General features: G+C 45.4%; 1 protein-coding gene across 3 annotated transcripts in view; it reads right to left on the reverse strand.

Moving 5' to 3' along the window:
• Positions 1-1159: 1159 nt before the first annotated feature.
• Positions 1160-21961, reverse strand: part of ZFYVE26 (zinc finger FYVE-type containing 26) — a 64057-nt gene continuing 43255 nt past the window's right edge. For 2 of the 3 annotated variants that reach the window (XM_034642343.1, XM_011222049.3), the window contains 13 exons: positions 20687-20718; positions 19913-20049; positions 18625-18845; positions 15195-15342; positions 14724-14933; positions 14004-14222; positions 9524-9721; positions 8626-8825; positions 7445-7586; positions 7093-7152; positions 6265-6447; positions 5633-5677; positions 3027-3230 (listed from right to left, as the gene is read on the reverse strand). In XM_034642343.1, the coding sequence (XP_034498234.1) occupies positions 3027-3230; positions 5633-5677; positions 6265-6447; positions 7093-7152; positions 7445-7586; positions 8626-8825; positions 9524-9721; positions 14004-14222; positions 14724-14933; positions 15195-15342; positions 18625-18845; positions 19913-20049; positions 20687-20718 (1999 nt within the window). Of the gene's footprint in view, positions 3231-5632; positions 5678-6264; positions 6448-7092; positions 7153-7444; positions 7587-8625; positions 8826-9523; positions 9722-14003; positions 14223-14723; positions 14934-15194; positions 15343-18624; positions 18846-19912; positions 20050-20686; positions 20719-21961 lie in introns of all 3 variants that reach the window. The other variant, XM_034642342.1, reaches the window with a different exon arrangement.

Consider the following 21961-nt stretch of genomic DNA (forward strand, 5'->3'; position numbering starts at 1 on the left):
AATGAGAAATGAGAGAAGGTCATGTTTCTGGGGAAAGGAGATAATGGCAGCAATGCTACAGTCCATGGCTCAAGTATTGTATTGCAAACACATGCTCTAAGAGGGTGTCAAGAAAACAATTTAAGCTAAGTTTGAGTCCCACTTTCCCCAAAGTTCCCTACACTTGGTTTTGAGGATTTACAATTTGGTTGATAAAAAAAAAATATGGGTTTTAAAAAATGGTGAGCAGCTTTAAAAAAATGTTCAGTACTTTTCCATGTATCAGACTGGTAAAGAGCTACAAAGTTCAATGGCAAGGATGTGGGAAAGCAGGGTCTGTCCTACATTGCTTGTGGACGAGTTCATTGCTATGACCTCCTTGGAAGGCAACTAACAATATTTGCCAAAAGCACATATCCTCTGACCCAGGGGATTTGGGACAAAATAATTCACTGCAGCATAATCTGCAGTGGTGAGAGCAATGACCTAAAATATCCAAGAGACTGGTTAAGAAATTATGGCATATCTTTCACCATGGAATATTTTAGTCATTGCTGTTTAGTTTACACAATAAAATAGCTCTGGAACTATACACTCGAAACTGGTAACACTGGTGGCCTCTGGGAAGGCGCTGGGTTGAAGGGATAGGGAGAGGGACTTTTTTCACTTACTTTTTTTTCTTCTTCTTCTTTTTAAGATTTTATTTATTTGACAGAGAGAGAGAACAGCAGTGAGGGAGGGAACACAAGCAGGGGGAGGGGGAGAGGAAGAAGCAGGCTCCCAGAGGAGCAGGGAGCCTGATGCAGGGCTCCATCCCAGGACCTGGGGATTATGACCTGAGCGGAAGGCAGATGCTTAATGACTAAGCCACCCAGGAGCCCTGCCCTCACTCACTTTCTATACCTGATGAATGTATAACCTACTTCCACCTACAACCCAACTGAAGCAAAAATGTTTTCTGGTGGTAGAGAGTACACTAATAGTTTTGAACACACAGGAAACTTGAGATGAATCCTAACCAAAGAGTCATTAGCTATGATGGGAATCATTTCAAGAAAGTTCAAGAACTGAAGACCATCTGAGCTCCCCCACACATGGTTTCTCTTCACACAGAATACAAGGCAAAAAGGAAGGGAAGGGTAAGAGCAAGACATCACAAAAAAGTCATGAAGCCAAGAAACTGGTAGGACAGACACTTTATTGTGGCTTGCTTGTAGTAAAACATTCAACCCTTCAACATGTACTTTTTTTTTTTTTCCTGGAGACCACAGCGCGATGCTCAAAGACCTTCAGCCTCATCTTATGTCAGTCTACCCAATGGTTACCTATTTTATAGTTCAACTAGTTAGAGGAAAAAGTCAGAAAAATCTGGTCTTAACATCCCAAATTAAGAGCTGCAAGATTTGCAACCCATTCATATAAAGTGCTTATGTTCAGTGCAAAGAGGGCAGGGAGACTCAGAAGTGCAAGCAGATGCCAGGGAATGACTTTTCCTGGAAGACAGACAATTCTATGACTCTAAGAAGGAAAAACCACTTCATTTGTTAAACTCCCCCCAAAAGAGATCTAATATTTTCTTTGCAGTCTTTCCCCTCTCTATAGGACCAAAGCTCTGAATCAGACAGATGCTCATAATAGTTGTTTTTTTACTATCAAAAAACCTGGTTCAGAGAGAAATCCATAGGGTCTAAGCACCAGAGATACTGACTTTGGCTTCCAGTTCCTGTTTGTCTCAGCAGCAGATGTGAGATCAACAGACTGAGCTCTGGCTGGTGGGAGGCTCAGAGCTGCAGAGCTTTCCTTAGGGCCCTCATTTGCAAATCCAAGTCACTGAGGATGACCGACCCTTTCTAAATCGACCCTTTCTAAATCGTACCTGGTGTGGGCACACAAGCCAGTGCATATGAAGGGAGTACTTCACCTGGTTTTCCCCCAATTGGATGGGACCAATTCATTGTCCCCTTGTTCTGACTCTTACCTCCAGGCCCAACCCTTGACTCCCTCTGTGAAGACAAAGAAGTGCACTGCCCTCTCGATGACCCTAGGCCTCTGCGTCTTCATCTTGTGGTCCTGTTGAGACTGTGGAGAAGCAGGAGAGAAGAGGAAGTGGTTTCCTAACCATTTTAAAGGGTTAAATAGGATCATAACTCAAATAGGTAGTCTCCATTTTAGTCCTAGGACCTTGGCTACCATTTCTCTCTCCTTTCTTGAAGAGGGAGCTGTGTTCTCTCTGTGGCAGGGAAATTCACAGAAGCCAGCTCCGTGCTTGTCTGCAACCTCCCGGCGTTCTTGTTTGGAGAGGTTCACCTTTTTCTATCCCTGTGGGATAGATGCAATGGGGCCCTGCCTGCCGGTGTGTGGGGCTCTGACCCCCTCACTGTGTGCATCCACAGCTTTCGGATGTCCACACCTGAGGATTCTTCTGTTTGGACTACCTTCCAACGACTCCTGGTAACCCCTTGTGCTTGTGACAGGACATACGTGGACCAGTTTTATTCCACAGGTAGCACTTGCCCCAAGGCCATCTCTGAATTTGGGGAGGGGAAGGAAGAAGTAAGAGGCAATCCTTTTGGTGCTGTTATAGAATTCTCTGTAAAACCCTTTTAGTTATGAGGAGCTACTGAGCATCTCCACGTGGAGGGAAATGTGTACAAACAGGATGACCCGGGTTAAGAACCAAAACGCAGGAAAGGTTTTCAGACTGGCAGAAGTCTAAAGTAAAGTGCCTCTTTTTGGTGGGGGGGAGTTTTGTTTGTTCAGAAATGCTTAGGCGTAAACATGATTGCACAGAAGCGTGCACGCACACTCACTCTGAGGTAGAAAGAACTGGCCATCTCCAGACAAACACACAGATTCCACTATTTTACAGAAACATGGCACTTGCGTGGCGTGAAAGGTCCTATCCTTGCCCAAGATGGCAAGTAGGGTCCAATCCAGCTCTTTCCGACCTGAGGCAGAGCCAGGGAAGTCCCACTGCACAGGAGGAAAGAGGTAGAGCTCATCTCCGTCTCTCCCGTTCCACAGTATTCAGGCCCTGTTGCCCATTGTCACTTCCTGGAGCCTGAGCCGTGGGAACCCCGGGTGTGGCTTGTCAGAAGCCACTGGGCGCAAATGTCTTGCACTACTGCGTCCCCGCTGCTCTTGGCAGCCTGCTGCACCTGCTGGACGAGGACTGTGGCGCGTGAGTGTTCTTGCTTCACGGCAATCAGGTAGGCAGAACGCAGTTTGCAACATGTCAGGTATGCCTGAACCTGGCAATGGGGCAGAAGAGACAGCCAGAAAGAAACCATCATGGATGATGAAGCAACACAGAGCTGTGACCCAGAGCTCAGCAGATGAAAGATCACTTCTCACCTACCAAATTAATGATTGGGTTCTTGTCTTTCCATCCATTGTAGCAACGCTTTAAAGATTCTGGACATTAAGCTATTACGCTGTGTTATTTTATAATGATTACAAATAACCTAAGAATTTTAAAAAGAAGAAAGCAGGCGGGTGGGCAGAGTCTGGCCTCTGTCTATTGCTTCTGAGGCCCTCAGACGCCTCTGATCCAGTGAGGAGGAGGGCCTTTAGCGCTTTCTCCTCGCTTCAGAGTCAGCATTGTCACTGCCCACAAGTCAGGGTTTTATAGTTGTTTGGGTAATGATTTGATTGATGTGTGTTTCCTTGGCTACATTTTAAGCTCCACGAGGACAGGAATGGTGTCTGCTTTTTCTACTTCCTGTACTTGTGGTGCCTAGCGCATGGCCTGGCATGCGGTACGAACTGAATAAATATGCATTAAGTCAATGAATGAATGAATGGCTGAAACACTGTATCTCTTCCTTACCATGGGCACACAGATTCCCCTTTCGCTATTTTTCTGTTTTGACCTGCTGAATTTAAAATCTTGTAACTGGAAATTCAGGTATGAACATGCACACACATAATTAGAAAAGGTCTAATTAAGATCTAATCCCACACTGACTTGACTTTTGCTGTTTGGATCAGAGGCGTCTCAGTTTTGGGTGTGAGGGGTGTCTCTCTTGCACTCTGGAGGCCCTCCATCTCATAAACCCCCAGCTTGATGGATACTAGAGCTCATGCCTTTCCCGGCCCCAACGTCGCCAGCACGTCGCTGGCTGGCCAGTGTTCTAGGCCAGCCAACAGCAAGGCCCTCATGAGCTGCCTCAGAGCTTCCGGCAGCAGTTGCCTTTCTGCTGTGACAGTCCCTTCTGGTGGTTGGAAGAGACTCCTCTCTCTTGTTTCAACCTTCCACCTTCTTTTATGTTTTGGTCGCTGAAGTCTATCTTAAGCTCAACTACAGATAATCTCTTAAAGCTAGAAGATGCCGGATGTTCTCTAAGCTTACTAAGTAATCAAGTCCTGCTGTCTGGGTATCTACCTGCTGCCCCAGGATGTTTGCTCTCACCCAGGCCTTGAGCTCTACTTAGCACCTATGTGCTTTAAACATAGTATCGCAAGTTGGCAGGCAAAATTCCTACCTAGAGAAGGAGGGCATTTTGCTAGAAAGTCTGGAATAGGAACTGAGTAAGGCTGGTTTTTGGCAAGACCTTGTGGGCCGAGATCACTTACGTGCATGAGAATAGCTGTTGAGAGAAAAGCACCTGAAAAAGTAAGAACTGTCGAGATTTTAATGCGTGTCTTTCCCAGGGACACAGCCTCTGCCCTATTGAGGGGGAGGCTCACTGAAGACTTGGAAAAGGACTGCAGTTTGGGACTCAGGGAATCGGGGTGTCTGGCCTGGCTGCTGGATTCTCATGATTCTGAAAAAGTACTTCTCTACAATTCAGAATATCAGAATTCCATCCTTTCCATATGAGGTCATCTGGTGCTGCATGCATAAATGAAGAAATGCTCAGAACATGTGCTCCCTGACCCCTCGACGAAAGAAGGCCCAGCAAGTTCAGTCCAGGGATTAGCAATACTATCACGGGGAGCAGCTCTGTGGTTGGGTAAGAAGCCTCATGCTGTGCCTGACATTAGTTTTCTTCATAAGGGACTCAGCTGCCAGATCTTCCCGCTACTAGTGGCCAGGGTGGTCTGGCTTGGTTTTCTTATGCCTCTGCTGGCCTGTGGACCTTCCTCCGGAGGGTAGGTGGATCAGCCTGTGGCTAGACACAGGCAGGAGCCGCTGGGAGTACTATTCTGGCTGGCACTCCTTGCAGAAGCACTGATTTCCTACACAATAGGGAAGAGCTCACTGACCTCAGGCCAAGTAGCCTGCTCTGGAGAATGAGAAGTGAATGGCTGGCTGTTGCTCAAGGGCTGGGCGGGGTTTTTTCCTTCCTGTACAGGGTACCCTTTTCCCTCCAGGATAACGAAATGCCTACCCACTCTGAGAACCTCATTCAGTCAGTCAACCTGAAGATAGAAATGAAGGATTTCCTTGGGGTCTCTGAGAAAAGCTCTGCATGAAAATGGAGGCATGAAGAAGTAGGAAGGCAAAGACTTATGAGGTCAATGTTTGTGTGTGCTCCATCTATTTTCTCCCCCGGCACCCCTGGCTGGGCCCCAGCTCCACCTCTGGATAACAGAGAAGTGGAGATTCTGGTTGAACGGAACTGTTGTGGGGAGCAATGGATAAAGGTGAAAAGGTAAGCCCAAGGTGCTGCTCATGACATGACCAGGGTTTGGAGATGTTTCTGCTCACCTTGTTGTCATCACTGTGTATCGCCTGGATCAGGCCCTCCAGCTCCTGTGCCGGAGAGAAACAGCGGTCGTGAGAGGAGGAAGAGTCCCCAGTGTGGGAGCTGATGCCCAGTCCAGCCTCAGCCTGCTTGTTCTCTTTTAAACTCAACTTCTGCTATAAGAGCACCAAAGGAAATCTAATGCTTAACACTAGGCTTGGGAATTTGAGGGGAAAGAAAAGCTCCCAAGAGGACTGTCCTTGGCCTTCACAAGAAGATGTGACTCTGTTTACCCCACTAAGAAGCCACAGGGGGATGATTTCATGGGCAACATGCTCAAAGGCCATCCCAGACCCACCCTGACCTCCTCTACAATCAGAGGGAGAAGCTCAAATTGGTCTGTCCACTGGTGCATGTTTAGACAATGGATACTGAGGGACACCTTCCGGGAGTAGAGGTTGATAACCACGAATCTTCTTTCCAGAGAAGGGTTGATTCAGGTTGAGACCATTATTACAGAGAAGTCAGAAAGATAAAGGGATCTTGCAGAGTTCCAATACATTATGAGTATACCACGGGGAACAGAAAAACCAAGAGGAGGATGTGAAGACAATGAAATAGACGGAGGAGCCAAGAGGTACAGGAGTGCCCGTACCTGGGGTGGAATTCTCTTGAATGCTTCCAAGCAGTTCAGGAGGATGGTGTCCCCGTCACTTGTGGCTGCCATGCCTGACTCGCTGACACACTTGAGCAGTTGCTGGATTTCACTGTATTTCTCCCTCTCCACCAGCTGCCGGGCGGCTCTGCAGTAGGTGGCGGCGGCGTCCAGCTGGAAGTCCTAGAAGAGAGCCCAGCGTGGGGGCTTAGGGGAGCAGGGGCACCAGCAGTAGGAAGGAAGGCAACATTTAAAAAGCCCCCACTCTGCTTGGTGTGGATAAACCACGCTGATTGCAGTCATAACAGAAAACACTCCTACGACACACAAACAAACACAAGCAAAAAGTTTCTCTTTGGAAGGAGGCAGACATTTCAGGAAGCAACCATAAGCACTGTAACCTTGATATCTAATGTGGGATACCTCACTGCAGTGCCACTTTCTGAAAATACTCTCATCAAATTCCCCAGGCTGGGTCGTTCTTCTAATGAACCACCTTTGTCTTAGGAAAGGGATGTTGAGGGTTGGTATTTGCTGCTTGGACACTTGGTACTCTGCCAAGAGATGCCTTGGTATTTGGAAACAGACCAATTCACCAAAAGACTGATCTGCTAGAAACTACCAGTGAATTTGTCACTGGTTACATGGTTTTGGCAAAGTACCCAAGAATCTTGAATCTGAAATGGTTCTGTAACAGCCACCTTGACTTCGTTCGTGATGTATTATGTATATCTGCATCCCTTGGGATAAAAGTTTTCTGAAGAATAATCTCTCATGGAACTGCGGTCAGGTTGCCCTTAGTACAATCTCGAGTGATTCAAGTCATACCTGCAGAACACGGAATGCAATTCCAAAACCATCTTCCACATTTTTCCCTCCTAGCATGACCTGAAAAGGAGAGGGAAATGTGCTTAAAGACACAATAATTATGGAGTAGCCCCTCTATCAAGAAAGAGGGGCCCCATTTATTCAACAAATATTTGTTGAGACTCTAAGTGCCAGGCACTAGGGATACAAGAGTAATCAAAATGGACTTGATCTCCAGCCTTCTGTGGCTCACGTTCTAGTGGGAAGGCAGCCTTCAAATGAACAACTGGAATACTAACCAGACGATAACAACTGTGATAAGCTTCTGAAAGAGAAGAACAGTCTGTCAGAGGTCTGAAACATTCGTACGTACCTTGCAGGCAACATCCATTTTCATGTGGTTATTTCCAAAGAGAGTTGGCAGAGGCAAGGTTGTGATTTGAGAGGTCCCAGCACTTTCACACCGATGTAAGAATCTGGTCACTTCCATCTGCAGCTGAAGTGTGTTCATGTGCCTATGGTGACAGGAGACGCACAGCTGAGCCTCATGAGGGGCTTCAGGAGTGACTAGGGCCGGGTGACTGAGACATCATGAGAAGATGGCATTGGAAAAGGCAAAAGAAATGATATGGTGGGAGAAGAGATCCAAAATGCCCTCTGAGCCGTTATGACAAGACAAAAAGGGTGGTCTGGTGCCCTGTACAGAGGTGCCTCAGAGTGGCAAGCTGCTCCGTGGAACTGGATAAAGTCCAGTTCCTGAATCAGTTAAGTATTTATGAAGCACCTATGTGCTGCAGACAACAGAGGTCAAGAGGGACATGAACCCTGCCCTCACAGAGTTCATAGGCTAGAGGAGAGATGAATAATGAACGAACACATAAAATATTTAGCGACTGGGCCTACGAAGGTGATAAAGGCGGGGTGCAGCATTTACTTTAGATGTCGTGTTGTAAGCAGAGGGAGTGAATGGACAAGCCAGCATAAACTGAGAGGAAGGAAGGGCTTGGTGTGTGGAGGAGCCCCCAGGAGGCCAGCATGATTGCTGCTCAGCAAGGGAGAAGGGAGGAGTGTGAGAGGAAGATGGAGATGGGGGCGGGCCAACATTTCACAGGACCTCTTTCACCTGCCTACTGGAAGGGGTCTAGTCCTAATACTTCCCCTGCTCTCTTCCTATGAGCTCCTCCGTAGGCTCTCCAGGCTTGTACTGGCCATTGCCACTCAGGAATGTTTCCCTTTATTTATTTATCTTCTTTAAAGATTTTACTTATTTGAGAGAGAGAGGGAGAGAGCGTGTGCACACACGGAGAGGGAGAAGCAGGCTCCCCGCTGAGCAAGGAGCCTGATGCGGGGCTCAATCCAGGACCCTGGGATCGTGACTTGAGTCAAAGGCAGACGCTTAACCGACTGAGCGACCCAGGTGCCCCAGGAATGATTGCCTTTGATATGCGGTTCTCTTTCAAGGGTTCAGGCATGGACAAGAGAAGCTTCATCACCAACAGACACTCCATTCTAGCCCTTCTGCCCACTCCAACTGTTCCCTGAGCCTCGGGCTACCTTGACACATCAGCTGCAGTCATCTTCTTTTGGAAGAAGGTGGTTTTCTTCCTTCTGGTGCTGCGGGAGGTATCTTGGAGGTAGATCTTCAGGTGGTCCTTGGCCTTAAGCAGCCATGAGAGCTTCTCTCCCAGTTCTGTGTAAGTCTTTGCTTTGTGACTGAAGAACCGGATACAAGTCATGGCAGCCCGGACTTGGTCCTGGAAGAGAAAATGAACATTCGGGTAAAATAAGATCAGGGATATTGGAGGGTATGGGCGTGAGCAGAATTCTGACCTGATTTCCACCCATGAAACCTGGTTGCCAGCACCCACTTCCGTCACCAGATGCACAACTATTTTATATCAATTATTCCTAAGCCCGAGGAATTCTAAAGCAAACTGGCTGAGCTCCCAGGAAGGACTTTATTCCACCACAGAAGAGATCTTCGAAAAGGATACTTCTGATTCTCCATTCAGCTTGGCTTCACTCCTACTTTGGCTTTGAACGGTTCAATTTCTCTGTGACTTAGTGTGTGCAATCCTTGGACAGATTGGGAGAAACCTGGTCCCTCTCCCTTTATACATCTTCTCTAAAAACACTTCTCCGTCCATTCCTTATGAATTCTGTATTCATGCCTCATGCTTATCTTAAAATTGCCACAGACCTCTTTTTCACCTTCATGATCCTTGAATTCTGAAGAATGCTATTACTGACAAGGTTAAGGTTTGCCTCTTTGGGAAGGGGATGGAAATCCTAATATTATTCAACAATGCTAGAGAGCCACATGGATTTGCTCTGGGGTTGGTCAAAGAATGAGGCCAGGGACCAAATGACAGTCTTGTTCCCTCATCTTGCACAGTCTCCCTGCATGGCCGGGTGTCATCAACAGAGGTAGACGGCAGGAAGGGGCTATTACCTTCATAAACTGCTGCAGCTCGTATAGAATGTGGTAGTAGTTCTTCTTCTGTAAATGTTGGCAGGCAGCTATCAAGTACTTTCCCCAGGTCTCTAAGGTTGGATCAATGGACTCAAGCAGGTTCTCCAAAGTGTGTAGCTTCCCACTTTTATAGCTTGGCTGGAAAATGCCTTCTATGAAGACTTCTGGAGGACTCTCCTGCAACAAGGCAAGGCAAAGAGTCGTCTTGAGCCTGCTTCTGGCACTGTCTCGGACCCACCCTGGATTTCCTTCCATTCACACATCTTTAGCTTCCTTCTATAGTAGTGTTTCTTAACTTTGTATGTGTCACAGATACCTCTGAGAATCCCACTCTAGTGACTGCTCCATGTCTCTCCTTTGCTGAAATTTCTCTTCCATGATTGTCTCTTAAACCCATTCTCTCTTTTTTTTTTTTTTAAAGATTTTTACTTATTTATTTGTCAGAGAGAGAGAGTGAGAGAGACTGAGCAAGCAGGCGGAGTGGCAGGCAGAGGAAGAAGCAGGCTCCCCACTGAGCAAGGAGCCCGCTGTGGGACTCGATCCAGGACCCTGGGATCATAACCTGAGCCAAAGGCAGATGTTTAACCAACTGAGCCACCCAGGCGTCCCTCTTAAACCCATTCTTATCTAGCTTTTGCACCCACCACTCCACCGAAATTGCCCCTTACATCACCAATGACCTCTAAATTGTTAAATCTAAAATCTCTGTCTTGTTTTCCACCTGAACTATCAAGAGCTTTTGCTACAGCTGATGGCTTCCTCCCCCTGAAAAATTTTCTTTATTTGGCTTCTAGGAAACCACCCTCTCCAGGTTTTCTTTCTACTTCTCCAGCTACTCCTTCTCCATCTTCTTTGGTGATTCCTCCTAATTTTCTCAGCACTTAGGAGGAACCTCTTTTCTTCCTATACTCACTCTTTTGGTGATTTCATATAATCTCACGGCTTTAAATCTATTTGCTGATTATGCCTAGATCCCTATTTCCCCCTTGTTCATTCCTCCTGAATTCCGGAAGTAGATATTCAACTTACACCCAACTGCTTACTCCGAATGTCCTCTTGGGTGCATCGTACACTTAATACACCTAAAACTACACTCTGGTTGTTTCTTCCAAATCTCTTCTTTCTGCAGTATTTCCCTTCTCAGATGGCAATTTTGTTTTTCTAGTTGTTCAGGTCAAAAACAGTCAAATCCTTCCCCCCTGCCTCAGCACCCAAAATCAAATTCATTAGCAAATTCTACTGGCTCTACCATCAACCTACACACAGAATCTGCATCTATCTGGCCACTTCTCAACCTCTCAATGTACCACCCTGGCCAAGTCATCGTTGCCACTTGCCTGAATTTTTGCAATGGCCTCCTCCCTCATCTACTACCTTCTGTCCTGTCTCTGTTTTGTCTAATGCCAACCAATTAACCTGAGTTATTCTGATAAAACATAAGTCACATCATCTTATTCCTCTGCTCAAAATCTTCTAATGGTTTTCCTCACTCATTGTAAAGTCCAAGCCCTCACAATGTCCACAAGGCCCTATATGACCCCTGTATGATCGGACCCCTGTTACCTTTCTGACCTTATCTGCTCCTATGCTTTTCCCAGCTCACTCTGCTCAAGTCACCTTGGCCCTTGCCTTTGATACTCCCTTCACTGGATTGTGCTTCCTCCAGAATCTCCCAGGCTCACTCCCCACCTCCTTTAGGCCTTTACTGAGTGTCCCCTTCCCTGGGCATCCTTTCTAAAACTCCCCAACCATCCCTGACCTCTCCCCTGCTTTATTTTTCTTATTACTCATCACCTATACTATAGATATTATTTACCTTGTTTATTGTCTGTCATAACTCATAAGTTTTATGAGAGCAGATATTTTTGTCTATTTTTTTTTCAGTGCCCAGAGTAGTCCTTAGCTTTTTAATAAGTATTTCTTGGCTGATCAAGTAAGTGATAAACACCATGGACCAACTCCTCAGAAGGTGCACACACATACACATCCCCTCCCTTCTGAAGCTCATCTGTGGTTCAGAGACCCAGTATCACAAACCCGCATTCCATAGTCATAGAAAAAAAATCATCCGGGCATTTAGACTTTAGACTAATGGAGAGTAAAGAATGGCCATAAACTCATGTTAGTATAACCATGTTGGCCTAATAACACTGGGTACAAGCTGTTTAGAACTGGAGGAGTTCTGAGTTTTCACAGCATCCATGGTAGCTGAGGACTCCTTTCCTGATTCTGGCTGTTCCTAACTCAGAAACCCAGACCTAATCTAAAAATTTTAGGACAGACTTTAAAAGGCAGGGGAATCAGTTCCATAGAAAAGGTGAAATTTCTCAGAAGAGCAATATGTTAAAAACTTCCATTTCATCTATTTATCTACTCAACTCATTCATTCATAACTGGCTCTATGTCTGGCATCAGAAGACACAGAGAAGTAAAATAAAAGCTTTCTTGGTCCAGAAAGGATGACACAGTTGTAAACAAACAGTTGCAATGCGTGGGATAAATGCCATAACAGAGCTGTGTTCTAGATACAGTGGTGGTATACAGGAAGAGGTTCCTAATGTTGCTCGTGTGTTCTATGAATGCTCAACAGAGAGGGTTTGAGAGGATAAATGGAAGTGTTCCAAGAAAACGAAGAGGGGCAAGGTTAGGGGGAACAGCACATGCAGGTTCACTGAGGTCAGAAAGGGCAAGGTACAATCAGGAAAATTAAATAATTTGGTAAGTCTGGAATGTAGGGCATACATAGACCTTGTGGTGAAAATGAACGGGATAAATGAGGGGGCCTGATCTCGGCGGTCCTGTATGCATGCTAAGGAATTTGGACTTCATCTTGTGGCCATAGGGATCTCCTGAGGGTCTTTTGGAGAGGGGAATAACATGAACTATGAATAACATCAATAACATATATTATGTTTTAGAAAGCTCACTCTGGGACAGTGTGACAGATAAAGGGGTGAAAATGGCAGGGAATGAGGCTAGCAAAGAACACCTTCCAGGCTCCAGCCATTCAGTTGTAGTTTTCACAATGTGTTTTTCTGTTGTTCCCTACCTGCTTGAGAATTAAGATATTTCAGTTCAAGAGTAACCGTGATTATACTCCTATAAAAAGAAGGCTTCTTTCCTCGCTTGGGCAATGTAAAGTAGGTTAATGCTGTTGTCAGCTTCTACCAAGATAAGTAAGTAAGCAGCTTAACCCTCTGGACTAGTGAACAGTTAGAAGAAACAGAACTGGTTGATTTCCACTCTCAATCTGTGCTTGGGAGAAGCAACTTAACCTCAAAACTCATTTAGAAACTGAAGAAAAGGAAAAAAATAGCAGTTAAACTGTAATTAAAATAATTCTTACTTTATTCTTGGAACCTGGTTAGTAGTTACCCTGTAGGGGTATGGTTACCATGACTATGAACAGCTCACTTCACTTAGAGGAATCCTAGAAGATATGTCCATTTATAAACTTTCACTGGCTGCCATTTTGAATCAGGGCAGCAAACTGAAATTAAAGCATGAACTCCTTTAATTTCCTATGAAATTTGGTACAGATCAGCCAATTCCTCAAAAAGTATTCATGGAACATTCTGATAAAAAAATGAATGCCAAAGAGTCATGGTGAAACAGAATCCTGATTTTGCTTAACAATAGCTCCACAGAGGGGCGCCTGGGTGGCACAGCGGTTAAGCGTCTGCCTTCGGCTCAGGTCGTGATCCCGGCGTTCTGGGATCGAGCCCCACATCAGGGTCCTCTGCTATGAGCCTGCTTCTTCCTCTCCCACTCCCCCTTGCTTGTGTTCCCTCTCTCGCTGGCTGTCTCTATCTCTGTCGAATAAATAAAAATTAAAAAAAAAAAACTTTAAAAAACAAAAAACAAAAAAAAAAACAATAGCTCCACAGAAATAATTCACTTCAGAAGTGCCTTTGCCTCCTGTGAGAGGAGGGCAGAGGATGTCAGAAAAAAGGAAAGCTCTCTCCTTCCATTAGATATTTGGGGCCCAAATACAGGATCATGGGTGTTTCCTGGCCCTTTTAACACTCTGAGTGGATTAGCAGCTAAGTCAGCAGTGGGACACAGTCCCAAGGCAGGTGGGAGGTGTGTAGAAACAGAGAGGTAAAGCAATTTGGTCAAGGTCACACCACTTACACCAACCATCTCATTCCAGAGACCATGCTCTCAACTACTGTTTGATTCTGCTGTATGTTTTGGGAGAAGGGATGAAATTTGTCATTGCCAGTCAGAAGGGCAATCTGGATCCAGGTTAAGACTTATTGCCCATATATCAAATCTAATTTGGGTGGACAGATTTTCCATTTTGATCTGACTCTGCCAGAAATGATCTCACAGCTCAACAGTGGGTTAAGTTTCAGGGGGTTTATTGAGCCCCTGCCCCCCTCCTTAAAGCTGAGTGGGCCAACCCAGATGGGCAAAGTAGGTCCTGCACTTTGAGAGGTCAGTTTGCGTGTCCCACCTTGTTGAGGAGGTGGAGCAAGGCTTCCCGCATGCAGCTGTGCCTCATGTAGAAGCTGATGATGGCCAGGTTGGTGCTGTAGTTGTGCAGGTAGAAGAGGCATTCTTGGTAGTAGGTGTTGTTCATGATCTTCCCTTCAGGAATCACCTCCAGAGAGAGGCTCTGGGTCCGAAGTGTAGCTTCCAGTTCTTTCAAGGTAGCAAAGTAATCATCATCTTGCTGACGGGAAAGAAGAGAGTGCAAAAGAAAAATAAAACTCAGTAAATTCTTAGCAGCCTCTGAAAATACTGCTGTCAAAGAATATTTAGAAACGTGGAAGTAGCCTTACAATACAGTTTGAAGGGCAGAAAAACCGGCAGGATACAAAATTTTCCATATTATAATACCATGTTTCATTCAAAAACGTAACATAGAAAATTCGCCAAAATCTAAACATAACTTAAGTCTGGGTAAGGGATTAAATGTCATTTTTATCATTTTAAAAATACTTTTCCGTAGTTTGCTTTTTTTTTTTTTTTTTAAATTGACTTTGTATTACTTATCTAACCATATATAGTTACTACCTAATTATGTATAATGGAAAGAACAAAATCTAAACCTGGCAGCTCTGGGCCAGGACTGCCACTATAAGCTGAGTGGAAGGTGATCCTTTCCCCAGGTCATTACTGCTGCTGGGCCTTCTTCCTCCCTGAACTGACCTTCCCCCAGCTATGTTCTTACCAAGGATAGGAGTGGCCTCACTGTGGACTCCAGGTACTCAACCACATCCTGTACCAGTCTTGAGCCATGACTCAGCTGATTGAGGTCAAAAGGAGGCTTCAGACATCGGCCGAACTTCTCCCGTGCAGCAGTGAGGTTCCCAGCTTTGAGGCAGGCCATGCCCCAAGCATGCCATGCTCCAGTGGGATCGAGGCCAGTCTTTGTGGAGATCTGGAAGAAAAATTGCTCCTTTTAGTGAGAAGTACCTAAATCCAGGCCTGAAAATGCCAAAGACCTAGTCTTTCCCATTGTTGCCAATCATCTTCCCCCTCCATCACCCTACCTGCCATTACTGCCAAACTGTCGAACTTGTCATGCCCTAGATACTTCCCCATGACCAAGGACGACTGAGAGATGACAATACCCATTTGCAAGGCTAGGCAAAGGCAACTCATTACAGCTGGGTAGAAGTAAGCTTTGTCTTCGTCTCACCTCAACACCCAGTTGGTAGTACTCAGCTTCCAAAAGCTGGTTCCTTAGCCTGGTTACTGCAGCCGGCTGCAGAATCTGGTCCAGAGGTGGCACGTGGCGATAGGAAGCAGCAACTAAGATATTCAGCACATCCACCTTGCTGATGTAGCTACAGGGAGGGAAGGGACAAGGCAATGAGGCTCCAGTCTTACTAAAAATAGTTGCTGCTTACAAGTTTTCTTTTTCTTTTTTTTTGACTTAATTAAATTAATTTATTTGACAGAGAGAGCGAGCGAGCAAGCATGAGAAAGAGCACAAGCAGGGAGAGTGGCAGGCAAGAGGGAGAGGGAGAAGCAGGCCCCCTGCAGAGCAAGGGAGTCTGATGCGGGGCTTGATCCCAGGACCCTGGGATCATGACCTGAGCTGAAGGCAGAAGCTTCAAGCCTGCGCCACCCAGGCGCCCCTGCTTACAAGTTTTCTATTTCAATTCCAATGTGAAAGGTGAAAATGAGAATTGAGGGATATGTAAACACTGTGAGAGAAGGCTCTGGAGTCATACTCTGAATTCAACTCTATCACTCAGCAGCTCTATGACCCTGGGCAAGTTAGTTAACTCTTCTCTGCCTCAATTTACTCATCTGTTAGATGGATACAATAACAGAGAATTTTAAGGGTGAAATGAAATAGCTCAAGTAAAAGGGTTTAGGATTAAGTCTAGAATATTGTAGGTATTCATTAAATATTAGATATTAATACTCAAAGTAGGAATGCTCACAAAGAGGAGACCCCATTACCCACTTGCTTTCCGGTTCTTTAGAACCCTGTCTGCGTGGGAGAGAGCACAGAGCCTGAGGCTATCTCCATGGCCTGCACTCCTACTCAGTATAGAGTTCACATCACTACCATTGCCTGGAGGTGCTGCTGCGCAATCATGTGGATTCTAGTCTTCTGGACTTGACATCGTCTCCCTGTGCTAAGAATGGGTCCTTGCTACAGCTCACTAGCATGGCCACCTTTGATATTACTCCCGACACCTGGTGACTGCAAAAATCTTATAGAAACAGAGAGCCCAGAACACTGGGTCACTCTGTCCAGTGCTGCCTTGAAACAGTCCTACACTCAAAGTTCCTGAATTGTATATATTATACAATACCTATTACATAGTAAATATATTATGCAATATATGTTATAGTCTAGTCAAAAAACCTGTCGGTCCTGACTTAGCCACCAAGTTCTCTGGAAAGGGATTCAGTACATCAGTCATTTTCAACTAGTGGGAATGGGGCAAGGGAGAGGATACTCTGTAAATGCAATTTTGGTATCACAACGTACTGTACATTTTTAATAGGTAATGTGAGTTGTTTTTAAACATTTATTTATTTATTTATATGTCTACTAGAAGGAACAAGGAGTTAAAAACAGTGAAAAAATACTCTGCAAATCACACGAGAGGTGAATCCACTACCATTAGCAAACCTGCACGAAGGAAGTAATGCTCTAGAATGGGTATGTGAATCCAGAATTGGGGAAAAAGAATGTGTAATTTGAAACCATTGCTGTACACTGTCAAGAGACGTGCCCAGCATTTGGGGGTGAGAATCCTACCAAAGTAAGCACTTTCTTAATTTCTGTTGTCCACAGCCTAGAGTGGATATCTCCTCCATTTATATTTGATTTTGATGGAAATACAGGACTTGACGTTAGATTTGTTTTATCCCCCAATCTGAATACTTTTTTTTCTTTTATTTATTTATTTTTAAGATTTTATTTATTTATTCGACAGAGATAGAGACAGCCAGTGAGAGAGGGAACACAAGCAGGGGGAGTGGGAGAGGAAGAAGCAGGCTCATACAGGAGGAGCCCGATATGGGGCTCGATCCCATAACGCCGGGATCACGCCCTGAGCCGAAGGCAGACGCTTAACCGCTGTGCCACCCAGGCGCCCCTACTTTTTTTCTTTTAATAAGATTTTATCTCATTTACATTACTGATATCTGAGATAATTTAGATACAGTTTTATTTTTGTCTTAAATTCTACTTTTTGCTATACAGAGTGGTTTTTGTTCTTTTCCCCTCTTCTCCATTTCTGGTAAATTGGTAGATTTTTGGTTCTTTTCACGGTTATTTTAAAAAACCTTACTTGGGGCACCAGGTGGCTCAGTTGGTTAAGCATCTGCCTTTGGCTCAGGTCATGATCCCAGGGTCCTGGGATGGAGCCCCAGGTTGGGCTCTCTGCTCAGCTGGGACTGCTTCTCCCTCTTCCTTTGTGTGCTCTCAATCTCTCTCTCTCTTGCTCTCAAGTAAATAAAGTTTTTTAAAAAAATTTAAAAAGTGAAAAACTTCAACATATACCCATTTCTTCACTTATTAACTTGAAAAATGATGTAGAATCTATTGTCTCTTGATAGGAAAGAGTGAAATTAACTGTTTTATACTTTCACTTTCTGTGCCACCTCCTCCTGTCTTAATCTTCTGGTTTTGTTAATGAAAATACATAAACTAGAATTTCTGGAGTATACAGGCTCAATTCTTAGCCCTTTACAGGGATACTCTTATTTTATCCTCCTGGGTGGCCTATGAGATAGGTACTACTAACATCGCCATTTTACAGAGGAGGAAACTGAGGCCCAGGGAGGTTAACAGACTTGTCCAAGGTTACAGAGCCAGGAAGCAGGCAGATGAGATTCACTGAGCTCGCTCTGCTGTCTTGGGAGTTTGCAGGCAAACACTCTGAACAAGTGCTTGAGGCACTTATACTTCAAAGAAAATTATTTTCTCTGCTCCCAAATCTCAGCCTGAGTGCTGAACATCCAACATGAGTCACACATCTGGGTGGATAAGCTGGGAACTGGGAGGTTCAACTGTCAAGTTAATGAATGGAGGCAGAGCAGGTTGTATAGGGCTCTGGCGCCTAACCATACCTTTTCCACAGATACTCGTACTTTATGACTCAGATTCCTACCTGTGACACAGGGATGGACCAGCCCCCAGTGTGCTTCATAGCTCTGTTACCCAGAACTTCTGAGGCCACAGTCTGGATTTGGTCAAGACTGGGGTAGAGTTCCAGCCAAGGCTAAGCACTGGACATTTAGGGAGGACACATTTTCCTTTAAAAGCCAGAAAGTTCCATAGAGAATAAAGGTGCTCCCCTAAATAGATTTTAGTTACAAAATAACCAAAGTCTTGACTTTCTTTCTGACTGGGTAGAGCTAGAGAACACTCTGCTTTGAGGATGTACCCAAGGAAAGAGGACACAGGCTGTCAAGGCAGGGTGAGGAAGACCACTTGTGACCCAGTAGCAGCATTTCACCGTCTCAAACTGAGATGCGAAACATTTTCAGGGCATCTTCTGAAAGAGGATGGTGATGTGAGACCTCATCGTGGGGCCAGAAAAAAGAAGCTAGACAGAAATGATAACCATGTAAAACAACAGAGACTCACTCCCATTTACCTGTCACAAAGAGCAAGGTCCTGGCTCCGGCCGGCCTTGACAAACATCATCTTGGCACTGAAGAGCAGCTGCTTCATGATGTCTGTGAGTAGCCCTGCATCCACCTCAGGGTTGGTGAGGCCTTGGGACAGCCTGCAGCAGTGCTCAATCAGCTGGTGGCCACAGGCAATGCTGTCTCGGTGCAGATTCAGGATGGCAATGCACAAGGAGGCGCTGGGGGACTGGCCGGGGTGGAAGAGAGAAACACACAGTGAGCTCAGGGACCAGAGCATTCCTCAAATGCCGTTGGACGGCAGGAATTATTCTTCCCTGTTCACCCGGCTTGAAATATACTGGAGGAGGGAGCCAAACTTCTATGGCAAAGCAGGAGTGAAACTAAACAAATTTCAGATGTTCTAAATGGCAGCTCTGTTCATACGTTACCTACTTCTTGGGAATGTCCACATATTCCCTCCTTTTCCCCACTAATGCAGGTCTTCCTTATTGCTGCCTTGGACTATGACAGTCCCCTTCCTGGAGAAGTTATCTGCTTCAAGCCTAGACACGCTGCTGCTGAATTAATATTCCAAAGCACACTCCAAAACCTTTCATGGTCCCTGATGCCTACCAAGTACACTTTCCTTACTGCAGAATTCAAGGCCCTGTCCATATTGCCCATTCCAATCCTACCTTTTACTACCTGTCTATGAACACCCTATGTTCCTTCAAATTAAACCATTTCCAGTCCCCTAATCATGCCCTGCAATTTTTGACACCATGCCTTTGCTCAGATGTTCTAGTTGTGCCCTTTTTGTCCTCTGCCTACCCTCACTGCCCTTACACTACCCCCCCCACCCCAATTTCTGCTTGTCACACTCCTACAACTCTTCTAAGGATCATCCTAAAGGTTACTTCTTCCATGAAGCCTTTCCTTTTTAAAAAATTTTACTTTTATTTTTAAGTTATTTTGGGGGGGGGCAGGGAGAAAGGGAGAGAGAGAATCTTAAGCAGGCTCCCCGCTGGGCATGGATCTCACAACCCTGTGATCATGACCTGAGCCAAAATCAAGAGCTGGATGCTTAACTGACTGAGCCACCCAGGTGCCCCCATGAAGTCTTTCCTGATCTACTCTCAGACATTTCCAAGATGCCCTTCATTTTCTGCCTCATTTGGTTTACTTGTCTTAGCTCCCATATTACTATACTGTAAGCACGCGAAGGCCAGGCTGTGTTCACCTATCTCTGCATTTCTTGTCGTAACTACATACTGTAAAGAAACTCAAAGGACCAACAAATTTTACTGCTATTACCTGCTCATAGTAAAATTCACTCCGCACCAGCTCGTTTTCCTCCTCATTCAGATCCAAAATCCATTCCACCTCAGCTGCTTTGGGGACTCTCACCACGGCTGAGTAGGGAGGACTTTCACTCTTGGAGCTGTCTGGTGCTGAGAAGAGAAGTGTCATTCATGTGTCAGTCACTGACCAGCAGTCCAGTGTAGCGCCAGCCGGAAAACCGGCATGAGCTGCACGCAGATACCTGTTCTCTCTCCTGGGTCCCCTTTATTTCCTTTAGGAGATCTCATTAGGTACCTCAAACTTTCTTCCCCAGGGAAGATCTGGTATGAGTGTTATGGTGTCATACAACCCCACTGCTTCACACAAGAAATTCTGAAATGTACACCTTTCTCCAATGGAGGGCTGTGCCACTGGCTGCCCTAAAAACGAACCTCTGTGGAAGGATATAAATCAAACTCTTAATAGTGACTGCCTAGTGGGAAGAAGGGAGCATTTGGAGGTAGGATGGCAGTGAAAGGAATCTAGGAGAAATAACCTACTCAAAGTTAGGGGCCAAATTCTTTGGTTGCTGGCCTTCTGAATGCTGGAAGCAATGGGCCAGTATGGTAGGTTAATAGAATAATAAACTTCAAGGGAAACATCTTAAAAATGCCAAGAATTTTCTTTTTCCCTTGGCCAACAAGTTGGACTGAGCTGCTATCAAGGGTATCAGTTGCAGCTGAAACACTGAAGGAAGAGCCAACTTGCACACATAAACAAAGAGATAGGAATATGTTTCAGCCTTACCTTCTGGTTGTCCTGCATTCTCCTCTGGCACACTGGAAACAGAGAAAGAAAAATGAAATGACTGAATCCCTTCTCCTTCTCTGTGTTTCTAAATTGGTATAGAGCACTGCCATTTACATTGTTACCCAAGTAAGATGTATCAGGGAACCAGCCAAACTCTTTTCTGTCCCTCACCTGTCACAGCCAATCACTGACCATTTTCTGTCCATCTCTTCAATACCTGTTTATTTTATTTTACTTTTTAAAGATTTTATTTATTTATTTGACAGAGAGAGAGAGACAGCCAGCAAGAGAGGGAACGCAAGCAGGGGGAGTGGGAGAGGAAGAAGCAGGCTCCCAGCGGAAGAGCCCGATGTGGGGCTTGATCCCAGAACTCCGGGATCATGCCCTGAGCCGAAGGCAGACACTTAACGACTGAGCCACCCAGGCGCCCCACTTCAATACCTCTTTAAATGTACCCATCACTCTCTCAATCCCTGCCTCAGAGAAGGCCCTCATCATTTATTGCTAGAGCCTTTGTAATGGCTTCCCAATTGGTGTCCTTGACTCTGTCAACCTACTCCCTACTCTGCAACTATAGCAAGCTTTCAAAAATGCAAATCTGGTCATGTTATGCTTTTGTTTAAAATTCTTCCATGGCTTCTCACGGTAAAAGTATTCCACATTTGCAGTTTTAGCAGACAAAACTCTTACAACCTAGCCTGGTTATTTATCTCTTGAGAGCAACTCCTGCCACCCATGACCTGTTCTCAACTCATTAAAGTCCTCCTCACTCTTCCACTGGCTCTGGTTAACTTCAGTTGGCATCACCAAGCACTAAGTCCTGATGCCACAAATCAGAGGTCAAGTCTAACACCTGCATTAAAGCCTGCTGGTCAACCCCAGCCCATGCTGCCAAAGAGCAAGCTCCAAGCCTTTGGGCCCATGTCCTTCTGGCTCAGCTGTCAGGTGTCTAAGTCCAAGGCATGCCAGCTAGAACCTCAGCCTATCACCTACCTATTTATACTTCCTCAAAGGACCCACATATTCTCTTGCCTCTACTTTTGCAGTTGTCACTCCCACTTCTGGGCATGCCCTGTGTAGGCTTCTTTTCCTAACTTCTCATACCCTAATGCTCAGACAAGGTGCCACACTTCTAAGAAACCTTCTGACCATCAGGCTAAGCTGAGTGGCTCTACCACTGCACTCATCGAATGACTCTGTGGTCTGTTTGTTAACAGTCTCCCCACTAAAATGGGGGCTCCTTGAGGAGGAAGTGATTATTGCTGAGTAATC

This window comes from Ailuropoda melanoleuca, chromosome 14 (assembly GCF_002007445.2).
Source record: "Ailuropoda melanoleuca isolate Jingjing chromosome 14, ASM200744v2, whole genome shotgun sequence".
NCBI classification, from domain to species: Eukaryota; Metazoa; Chordata; class Mammalia; order Carnivora; family Ursidae; genus Ailuropoda; species Ailuropoda melanoleuca.